General features: G+C 40.5%; 1 protein-coding gene across 1 annotated transcript in view; it reads right to left on the bottom strand.

Moving 5' to 3' along the window:
* Positions 1 to 7,258: 7,258 nt before the first annotated feature.
* The window catches only part of mbd5 (methyl-CpG binding domain protein 5), a gene marked incomplete at both ends in the record, with an annotated part of 31,850 nt that continues 27,800 nt past the window's right edge, over positions 7,259 to 11,308 (bottom strand). Inside the window, 3 exons of the mRNA XM_083634123.1 lie at positions 7,259 to 7,321; positions 8,460 to 8,535; positions 9,226 to 9,299. Of these exons, the coding sequence (XP_083490249.1) occupies positions 7,259 to 7,321; positions 8,460 to 8,535; positions 9,226 to 9,299 (213 nt within the window). The remainder of the gene's footprint in view (positions 7,322 to 8,459; positions 8,536 to 9,225; positions 9,300 to 11,308) is intronic.

An 11,308-nucleotide genomic window follows, 5' to 3' on the forward strand; every position in this document is an offset into this window, starting at 1 on the left:
ATGTTAAAAGGGAGCTTATTCCACAGTGTCGGTGCCATCACTGCAAAAGCCCGGTAACCCCTTGTCACCAGTTTGGCCCGCGGGACCTTCAGACACAGTTGGTCATTTGAGGGACCTGGAGCTGACGGATTGGACTAAGAGTTCCTCAATGTAGGCTGGGGTGAGACCGTTGAGGGCTTTGAAGACAAACATCAGCATTTTAAATTTGACTCTCTTCCTCACTGGGAGCCAATGGAGAGAGACAAGGACTGGGGAGATGTGGTCCCTCACTGTTTACGTCCATCATGTATCCAGTGATTTGTATGTAACTATATGGCATCCAGTCATTATTGACCCATCCATCCATTCAATTACTCCTTCCCAAGTGGATATACTGCATTTTGGAAGTGTGGGAAATAACAAAACAATATTAAAGCCTGCCACTGCAGTGCATGCTTATTCTAATGTTTCTACACTAGAGGGCAGCATTGAACAAGAAACAGTGACTAGTTCATGTTTAGAAATACACCAGCTGGGTGATCAAATCCTTATATCTCTCACACACACACACACACACACACACACACACACACACACACACACACACACACACACACACACACACACACGAGGAATTAAAAAACACGTTACACGCCAGATTATTCAAGTAAGAGTGACCATGTTTTTAATATCTTAAACATCTGTGCAACATTGTTTCAAAATGTTACATCACTGCATGACCTGTAATGTTTCACAATATTTACAAAAGAAAATGCTGCTTACATCAAACCATTAAAAAAAATCCAAACATTTTCATAATTATGGACTGACAAACTATCCCTAGCCCACATTAACGCAAAAATAATAATAAAATGCAATCAAGTGCACATCATACTTCACGCAAGTCTATTTTTTGTAAAGTATATATTAGTGAGAAAATATATACTTAATTACAAGTTGAAAAAATAAAATACTGACAACGAAAGAGTGGAAGAGGGGAAAATGAGTCAAAGAGCAAAAACCGAAAACGAACACAAACAAAAAATCACACGCTTCTCAACACACACATACAGTCATGGGAAGGGAAGAAAAAAAATAGACTGCACAGACCATTTCAAAACACAAAAATGCATCGAAACTCTTGACCACAAATAACATGAAACTGATAAAACAGCGTTATTGTGGATCCCACGCCTTTTCCAGACAAAACTCATGAAACCACGCCCTCTTTGCATGACGCAACGGAACAAGCCTCTCGCTGCTCTGCTAGGCTTTCTATGCTAGCAAAACCCACACCCAAAAAGTTGCTAATTAACCACATCGTTGCCTTAACCGCAAGATTAAACCTTCAGAAGAGTTCTCCAATTGTAACTTCAAACACAGATGTTAATTCTTTTCTTTTTGTGATCACTATTTACTTAGAAACACTTGCGTTTTTACTCCTGCACCACTAACGTTACACTTCCCTGCAGATCTTCAAGACCGTTACACGACTGTTGATAAATTCTCAAAAACTGCAAAAATACTAGTGTTCAAATATATTGACATTTAGATGGACCAAATTATGTCCAACAACAAAAATCTACTCAGATGGTGGGGGATAAATGTAGCATCTTACAGCACACTTAGCCAGCTTACCCAGCACACGCCAGAATTATTTCCATGTACACAGATCAGCGATAAATACAAATTATAGGAATATATACAAATTATATTAATGTATATTCTTATATTTTATGAATATTTCAGATGTTATTGTGCTATAAACAGTCAAAATTATGTTTAGTGACTAGTGAGTGCATTCTAGAAGGGAGATAAATTAGAAGGAAAACACAGGTTTCACCAAAATGTGTCAGACCCAGCGATTACCATGAAAATAATGCAATTACAATTTTAAAGTAGTAATGATCTGAGAAAAAATACCAAATCAATGACCATAGCATTAACTTAGAAAAAAAAATGCATAACAACCTGCTGGCATAATGCATTAGGATTTTGTGACAACACGTAATCAACGCCCTGCCTCTATTGAACAGCGCAGATTGCAGGCAACCTGCAGTAGAAGGGCGGGAAAAGTGTTTCTTCATATTTGTTTTCTTTGTAAATGGATGATCCTGAAAAAATCATCTCTGATTTTACAATTCTTCTACATTCTTCTGAAGGTGTAATCTTGCGGTTAAGGCAACAATGCGGTTAATAAACAACTTTTTGGGTGTGGGTTTTGCTAGCATAGAAAGGCTAGCAGAGCAGCGAGCGGCTTGTTCCGGTCACGTCATGTGAAGTGGGCATGGTTTCATGGGTCTTGTCCAGAAAAGGCGTGGAATCCATAATAACGCTAAAACACATGGGTCCCGATACGAGGGCAGGACCTGCATGTCATTGCACAAAAAATGGGGCGGCAGGGGAAGGCAGAATGAACTTTACCGCAAGAGTTCATGTGTTCTCAAACGTCACATTTTTTATTTCCTCGTCAGAAATTACAGTAAAAACGTAACTTGGAGGTTATTAATTGTGTGCACAACTGCACATGAAAAAAAGGTAGAACAAAGTTAGGAAAGGGCGGATTTCCTCGGCTCAAATTACAGTCAAACTGAACTGTTGGGGTTCTTCTTGTTTTGGAAACAATGGATTTCCTTGGCAAAGGTAGGACTTTTGGATTTCCTCAGCAGAAACCTGATTTTGAACGTTAGTTCAGGATTTGTGGGGTTACTACAGATGCAGTAATCTTCTATTGGCGAGGGGACTGGCAGATTAAAGAAAGTTAAACAGAAGCATAACTTAATATAATTAAACTTAACATAACATAACTTAAAACAACTCAACCTCTTAATAAACAGCATAGATACCATTAGTTTATCTAAAGAAATGTCCCTTATCGTGTAACAAAGTTTAGCCAACTGAAGATTGCTGCCACTGTATTTGGAAATGAAACCTAAAATTTCATTCAAGTTTTGACATTTTGAAATAGGTGAGGATTTCCACGCTAATTAGGAGGATAAGTTGACTTGGAGGCTCTTCAAAGTGCAGATCTACACACATCGAAACAAAAGGGCAGATTTCCTTGGCTCACATTACAGTCAAACTGAACTTTGGGGTTCTTGTCTTTTGCAAACATTGGATTTCCTTGGCAAAGGTAGGACATTTTGGATTTCCTCAGCAGAAACTTGACTTTGAGCTTTCTCTAAAATGTGCAGACAACAAGGTCAGGATTGTGGCGTTCCTATTTGGAAATGAACCATGTGAATGGAAGGCTCTTAAAGGACATTTTGAAATAGGTGAGAATTTTCGGACCAATTAAGAGTACAAGAGTACAACTTGACTTGGAGGTTCTTAAAAGTGTATACACATCTAAACAAAAGGTAGGACTTGTGGAATTGGGCGTATTTCCTGGACTCAAAACACGGTAAAACTGAATTTGGGGGGTTTGAGGTTTTGAAAAGAGTGGATTTCTTGACAAAGGTAGGGGATTTTGCTAAGTGTAGATTTCATCAGCAGAAACTTGACTTTTGGGTTGTCACATTTTGGTAAATATGGATTTCCTCATCCCAATTTACAGTAAAACTGAACTCAGGTTTTGTAAAGAGTGGATTATTTTTCTATAGCAAAAACATGATTTTGAAGTTCTTAAAAGCGTGTCCACACCTAAAATGTAGAGGATTTTGAAAAAGGTTCTTGGTAAAAACTTGGCGGATGTTCTTTAAAGTGCGTGCACATCAGTAACGTATGGATTGTTTGAAATGGCTGTGATGGATTCTAGCTATAAATTCGGCTTAAAATTTGAATTGATGGCTCTTCCATTCGGACGTTTGGAAATAGGTGAGGATTACTTGATTTATAGGTTGTAAAAACTGTGTACACATCAAACAGGTTGGCCATTGAAATGTGTTTCCTTACTGTAAATGAAATGTAATTTTGACTTTAAGGTTCTTGGGTTCAGGCATTTGGAAATGGGTCAGGATCTCATTGCCACAAATTAAGAATTGTAGTGACCTACAACGGACTGCTAGCAAACTCTGCTGGACAATAATGCTGCCTTCCATTTAAAGTCGGGTGTCGGAAGTTCTGACGCAGTATTTCTGTGTTCCGCTCTAAATGCCTTCCAGTGCATCTGCGCGGACGCCTACAAACATGGACAAGTAGCAGGCTACCACATGCTCCTATCAAGCACAAATCAACTGTATGAGAAATGAAATGGCAACTAAAAGTTGTTTCATAACACAAAAGTGAAACATTTGTGAAAAAGTAACTGCTGTGTGTCTATTTGTGTGCCGCCGTGTTGATTGTGACATCAGAGTGTTTATCTCGGCAAACTCGGGCTTGGTGGATGCTGCCCGAGTTTCCGACTCGGGATCTCCGTCTTGAATGACCGTTCCATTGCACTTTTCCCTGTCGGAGGTCATTTTTTCAGAAATTCCGAGTGCAATGGAATGCACGGTAAGTGGATGATGAAGGAATAAACTGCCATGCTGTGCTGGATCCAATAGACAAACTTGTCTCTTCATTCCTGCATCTGCTACATGTAGCAGACCTGAGACTGCACCTGTGGTTATTGTCCAGCAGAGTTTGCCAGCAGCAAAATTAGCTAAATTGTGATAACATCAAAAAGATGAAGATCTTTTGAAATGTATGGATTTTGTTACATGGTACATTTTTTACTTAAATGCCCTTAGTTTAGGAACTTTTGCGATGAGTGAGGGTCTCTCTGTGACAAATTAAGAGTTCAACTTGGTTAGCAAATTGTGTGCTCATCAAAAAGTTATTTTTTACTTTTTTGGATGACAGGTTTTTTCTTGTTCTTAAAATTTTCAGGTGTGTGGACATCAAAAGGGAATAAGTGTCGGACTAAATTTTTGCTGTCTCTGAGGACCATTTGAAATAGATGAGAGAAATCTTCACCGCAAAATAGTTAAAGAGATGTGGACATTTTGAAATAGGCAAAAAAATTACAGGCAATCTTTGAATTCTTGAAGGTGTGTGGTGTACAGGATAAAAAAAAAAGGGGGGGGGGGGGGGGGTTGGACAATTGGGAGATGCAGTGTTTCTAAGCTGTTGGACTACTCCATGACTTCGTATTGCACTTGATAGTTCTGTAGTGGATTGAGGTGGGTGTAGTGGGTGGGTTTTGTTCTAGGGGAGTCGACTACACAATACTGCGCATCACCGTTGACTTTCACCTCAATCCAATGATGAATGTACTTTTCGGCTTCAAACTCTTTGACAGCTACAGCAGTAGTACTGTAGTACTGTAGTAGTGTTAGAACTGCATTTGTTACCAATACAAAGCTCGTCTGCCTTTTCACACGTGCACCATCATAAACAGTATGATCCTGGAGGCAGACGGTACTTATCTTTTCTATAAGGAAGAAATCTGTGAAACATTCTGCAACAGACAAGTAGCTAGCCTAACTGTAAAAACCCCACAATGTTATGCATTTTCTGAAATGCTCACTTCTTAAATAAAGGATACATGACCTTTTTAACGGACTATCTGAAGACATGATCTGTTCACGTGTTAAAAAAACAAACGAAACAAAAACAGTAACAAAAACATACATATACACATATAAGGCTTGAGTTTTCAACTCTTGGTAGTATTATTGCCATCTAGCATAATTGTAAAGCTTAAAATAAATATGAAATACTGTACATAAATAATTTACAACAAGCAAAACAAAAAACGGAACAAAAACAAAACATAAGGCCCCTAATTGTGAGAAATGCTTTCACCGCGCTTGAAAACCGAGTTAGTGTTCCTTATCACAATCTAGACTCAGGGTCATGAACTAGACTTTGCCTCTGAGGTTGGTTACTCTACCTAAAGCTATAGTTGTGGCAAATAATGACTACAGTATTGGAAAAATCATTGAACAAACGAGCACAAGAAAATAATCACAACAACCAAATGACATTTCACCAATGCAACCTGCATGATTCTTGCTTTCAGATAAGAAAAATCCACCCTAAAACACAAACACTGTTAAAAACACAGCTATTGGTGATGTACTTTGCATGTATGGGTCCATTTTGTGGTTTTGTGTATTTTTCTTGGTCCTGTGGACCAAAACTAGCCAGAAGTGGAATATGTGACAATGTTTCAGGATGTTACAAAAAAAAGAAAAATCTGCGGTAAACGTCAGGTTTAGGTGTCAACACAGTCTAAGCTGGTCATCAGCAGGGCCAGCAAGTTGACCAGCAAAGCTGGTTTTGCTGGTGACCGGCTTGGAGTGAGTTTGAGCATCATCACACACTCTAAGCTCGTCAGTGACCAGCAAGTCACGGTAACACAGTTTAAATGATAATGAAAATTTGAAACTGTAATACTAACCGTCAGGAATTTGATCAGTTTATCATTAAACCGGTAATCGTTCATCCCTAGTCACCAACAAAACCAGCAAGTTGCCCAGCAAAGGTGATCACCAGCAATGAAGATTCACCAACATTTTTTGATGGGCGTATCTTCCCACAATGCTTAGGGGTGGGGGGGGGGGGGGGTAGAGGGGACATTGAACACTTTCTGCTAGTAAAGTTAATTCTTTTTCGTTTTGTTTTTCCAATACAAATGAACACTTAAGTGGTGTGTGGAGTGACTGTGGTAATGGAGAACTCACATACTCATGCCTGTTCCACTGCTCTTCCCTCACCAAAAAACAAACGGCGCGTTACACTTCATCATATAAAAGCTTTAGGCTGTATTCGTATGTATCCTATGTGCGCGGCCGCATTTCTGTATAGAAAGCAAGACATTGGTACACTTCTTTCTGCTTTGTTTTTGTACAATAAAAGATAAAATGTGCATTAGGTACGCTTGTACATGACATTGTACAATATTTACATACAATTCTTAATAGCATGAAATTTCAGGATTATCTATGTACATATTGAAAATGTATCAGAAATATTTGGACTGTCTATTTTTCTTAAATATGTAAGGTAATGCTCGTAGCTTTTTTTTCGTTCATTTTACTATCTTATACTAGAAAAAAATAGTTAATTCAGTGAGCTGTAGACAAATTGCAACCGTTTTGATGTTTTGTCTTGTTTTTTCTGTGTTTTGTGTGTGTGTGTGTGTGTTTTGTTTTGTTTACAGTTAAAACTGTATTGGTGATTGGAATTTCCAGCACCTTTCTGTGGTCAGTCAGTCATTAAGTCAAGTTGATGATATGGTACAACGATGTACCACTGAAGTCCATGTGTAGCACCTTGTGGAGAGCTCAGACCGCATCAAGGCTGAACGTTTTGGGAAAGCTTGGAGGAGGTTCTTGGGCCGACACATTCAATGTTATCTGGATATCTTCCTTCTCTTAGGCTTGGGTAGCTTGACCTGACGATCCCTCGATGGGATCTGATGAACCTGGGAGAGAAGATTGGCAGACAAGCCCGGAGTCAAAGGATAATTTTGGTATTTTTTTACCTTCACACAGCCCCCGGCCTCAGTCAACACCGCAGTAGAGGATTTATGGAAGTAATGTTGCCACGTTAATTCCGGCTATGTATTTGCTTTGAAATAGGGATGTCAATCGATAACCGTTTAACCGATAGTTTCAACATTAACCGATTAATTTGATCAGTTAAACAGTTAAAAAAAAGTCTGTTGCACGTGCCCTTTAACACACATGCCATGCGGGTGGGCGGAGCAAATGCAAGTAAACATTTCACGGGGTCGCATCGGTGGGGCAAGTGCCTGATAATCATGGTGTTGTTATTTCCCAGGAGAGGCGCAACGCACTTTCCACTGCAGAGAAGAGAACGCCATCTATCTTCTCGTCTTACTATCTGGAATATGGCAAATAGGTGAATCTCCCAAAATGTTGCCGTGCTCCTTTAAGAAAGATAGGTAGATAAATAGATAGATGATAGAGTACTTTATGTCACCGCGGAGTGACATCAAATATGTTGTTTACAGAGTGCATTATGCATGCCCCGTTTTCGCCCGTTATAGCCTGTTCCAGGACTCTACTTGGAGCTGAATATCTTCTGTGGGGATCCGAATGATACAAAAGTTATCTGGGTGAGTAAACATCATATTTTAAGCTGGAATTAAGGTCCAGGGTGTAAAAAACCGGAATTCTCCTTTAATCATGCTCAAATGCTCGATGCTTGACCAAATACGAAAGAAAGTGTTAGATAAATAAATGTCATGTTTTCCATAACCTAAGTTGAAGAAGTTTTCTTATTTTGCCCAGTGAATGTGTACATTTTGAAAAGCATTGTATTCATGTCTGCATCTGCCAGTGGGCCATCACCATACGAGTAGGTATACTAATGTGTTCATTCCACTACAGGAGACACTTGATGTTCTCTGAGATTAGGTGGGAAAAATGTGTGCATAGTGCATACATCGGTATCGACCAAAAGAGTTGGAAAATACCAGCAAAAAAATCCAATATGGTGCATCCCTATCGTGATCCCTTCAGGAGCGAGGAGAGAGGAAGCAGACAAGGAGGGAAGGAGAGAGGAGATGGGAGGGAGGGAGTACTCACTGTGCCAGACATCTTATCCAGCTCACTCATGGCCTCATGGATAGCAGCTTCCAAATGATTATTCAGTTTCCCCGGCCTGTAGGACCACATTCACATTTTATTCTGTTCTTCTTTTTTCAACACAAGCACTCTTATTTCAACAATCTCAAAAGTTCTTAAAAAAATGACAAGAAAAACTATGACAAGAAAAAAAGGTACAATTTAACCTTGCAATATCTATCTATCTATCTATCATCTATCTATCTATCTATCTATCTATCTATCTATCTATCTATCTATCTATCTATCTATCTATCTATCTATATACAGTTTGGTATGTGGACTTTGTTTGTTTCAAGTTCTGTGTTCGGCCACAGCTATGCCTTTTTACGTGCGATCGGGCTGAAACCTTCAGGGTGTGTAAAGGGCACCCGTGCGGGTGACCTGAGGGAGCCGGATTTTCTAATTAGGCTAATTAGCTAATGACGTGATGTGATCAGGGATGTCATAAGGGCGCACACATGCGCACGCACACGCACACACACACACACACACACACACACGGAGGCATTGTGCCAAGACTGATCAGTGATGTCATAGGGGGCACACACCCACACACACACACACACACACACTGATGATGTCATCAGTGATATCATGATGGGGCATGTTTCTGAATTCCGTCCACATCTAAATAGAAAACCTACCATTCATGGGATCAGAAGGAAACACAACCAAACTGAATTTACAGTTTTCAGCTGAAGGGGTAAAGAGCGAACGGACTTACTTCCGGTTTCTTTTGGCGGCTCGTTCAAGTGCCTCCAAGTCGTGAGTTAGTGTTTTTAGCTTCTCTGGCTCGACCTGGAGGGAGACACAAGAGGATCAGCAGCTGAGTACAGAGGAGGGAAATAACCAGCAACCAGATGTGGACTGTAGTTTTTAAGTTTATATCTGTTCTTTGGCAGAAAACCAGCAGTTGCCGAGCTCCTCTTCTATTGTAAAATTCAGATTTGGTAGGTAAAATGTTGGAATTGTCTGGTGCATTTTGGAATCCATCTGCCACTCTGGCCGGTGGATAGGGCTGGGTGATATTAGTCTCGCTTGCCAGACTATATCCGTTTTGCGCTCCACCCGTGCAGGAGAGAGTCTGGCTCCTCAGACCCTGGGGACACACCGGTACGCGGGACTTGCGCGCATCCTCCGCGCAGAAGGCGCTTAAAGTGTCCTTCAGAGAGCGCAGCTCACTTCTCTTTCTCTGCGCGCTCTGCTCGTCCGCTATATATTTTGCCCCAGATCTATTCTCTTGTTAATGGCTACCTTCAGCGTTATAAAATGCAATTGCATCATAAGTATGTCTGTTCTCATCCCGTTTTCCCAGTGCGTGCTGTTGTAGAGAGAAGGCGAGTCCTAGCTCTCTACTTGTTGCTCCGCAGGCAACAAGCCGCTCCCCCTCTCCAACTGCTCTCTCTCTTCACACTTCCAAAGGGGCAAGCAACAACGTAAATAAACATTACCGTAAATTCCGGACTATAAGCCGCGGCTTTTTTCCCGTTTTTTGGCCTTTTTTGGCCCCTGCGGCTTATCTATGGATTTTTTCCCCCCCAAAAAAAAAAAAAAAAAAACTCTCTTTTTTAGCACTCTTTCTAACTATAAATCCACTTCTGTTTTAATTTCCTCTCTTGCCCTCTTTTCACCACACCGCGGACACTGTGTGCACTGTAAAAAACAACACAGGTGGTGTTGTGTTATGTTGTTTTGTTGAAATGTTAATAAATGGGAGCTTCCTCAAACAGCCATCTCTTTCCCGACAATCCCCTCTGTGCATGAACCCTTACATATGGTAATTAAACATTAAAACACAATAAAAAAAAAAAAAAAAAAAAAAAAATACCATTAAAACACCCGCGGCTTATAGTCCGGTGCGGCTTATATATGTAAAAAACAGTCAACTTTGCAGGTGCGGCTTATACTCCGGTGCGGCTTATAGTGCGGAATTTACGGTATTTTACTTTGAAATTGGTTTTATTTGACGAATGTCCGGTTTCGGAGTTCCTGTCTGCCCTATTCTGATCAGCTTGACAAAGTCGCTCACGGGCGCAGAGGGTCCGCGCACAAAAATAGAAATCGAGGCCATCCTGTGTGCCCTGAGCGTCCGTGGAGCTGCGCGCAATTCGGTGTGGACTGACAGATCTGTTAACATGGTGTCCTAATGAAAACTGGCTGCGTACAAGGTCGCGCCGCGCAGCTTACGTGCAGGAGACGCTTGCGGTGTGTTTTCAGGGTTACTCTCACTCTGGTACAGTATAGCGTGGGGGGGAAAAAAGCTCCGTTATCTTTACAACCATCTGCCGAAAGTACCAAGCAGGCCTGCGTTATTGCATAATCCAAAAATGAATCAAAACTTGCCATTTTCAGCGTATAGCAACGCTAGCGTGCGTTGTTGTTTCACAGCGGCGGAGGCATTTGAGAGCGACACGCAGGGAGCGGAAAGGAAATTCCCTTCACTCCGACTGAAATGGCCGGAGCCAATGGCAGAGCTTATACTGCTTCCAGTGAGTCAGACTAGGGTCATATGGACAAAATCAAATATCACAATATGTTTGACCAAATACCTCAATATCTATATTACGACAATATTGGTGCTTTCACAAAATATTTACACAATGAGATTTTTTAATAATACTCATCAGTAATGTGGATATAATGACTAAGTGTGTAAAGGCAAATAACAGAACAGCTAGAAGAGTCTGGTGAGTTCAGAAAATGACATAACTTTAGTGTAATGAAGCCTTTAAAACCAGGAAATGACATCACTTATGCCATATCACAATATTACGATATACAAAATCTAGACAATATCTAGTCTCATA

This window comes from Poromitra crassiceps (genome assembly GCF_964638095.1).
Source record: "Poromitra crassiceps genome assembly, chromosome: 3".
Classification (NCBI taxonomy): domain Eukaryota; kingdom Metazoa; phylum Chordata; class Actinopteri; order Beryciformes; family Melamphaidae; genus Poromitra; species Poromitra crassiceps.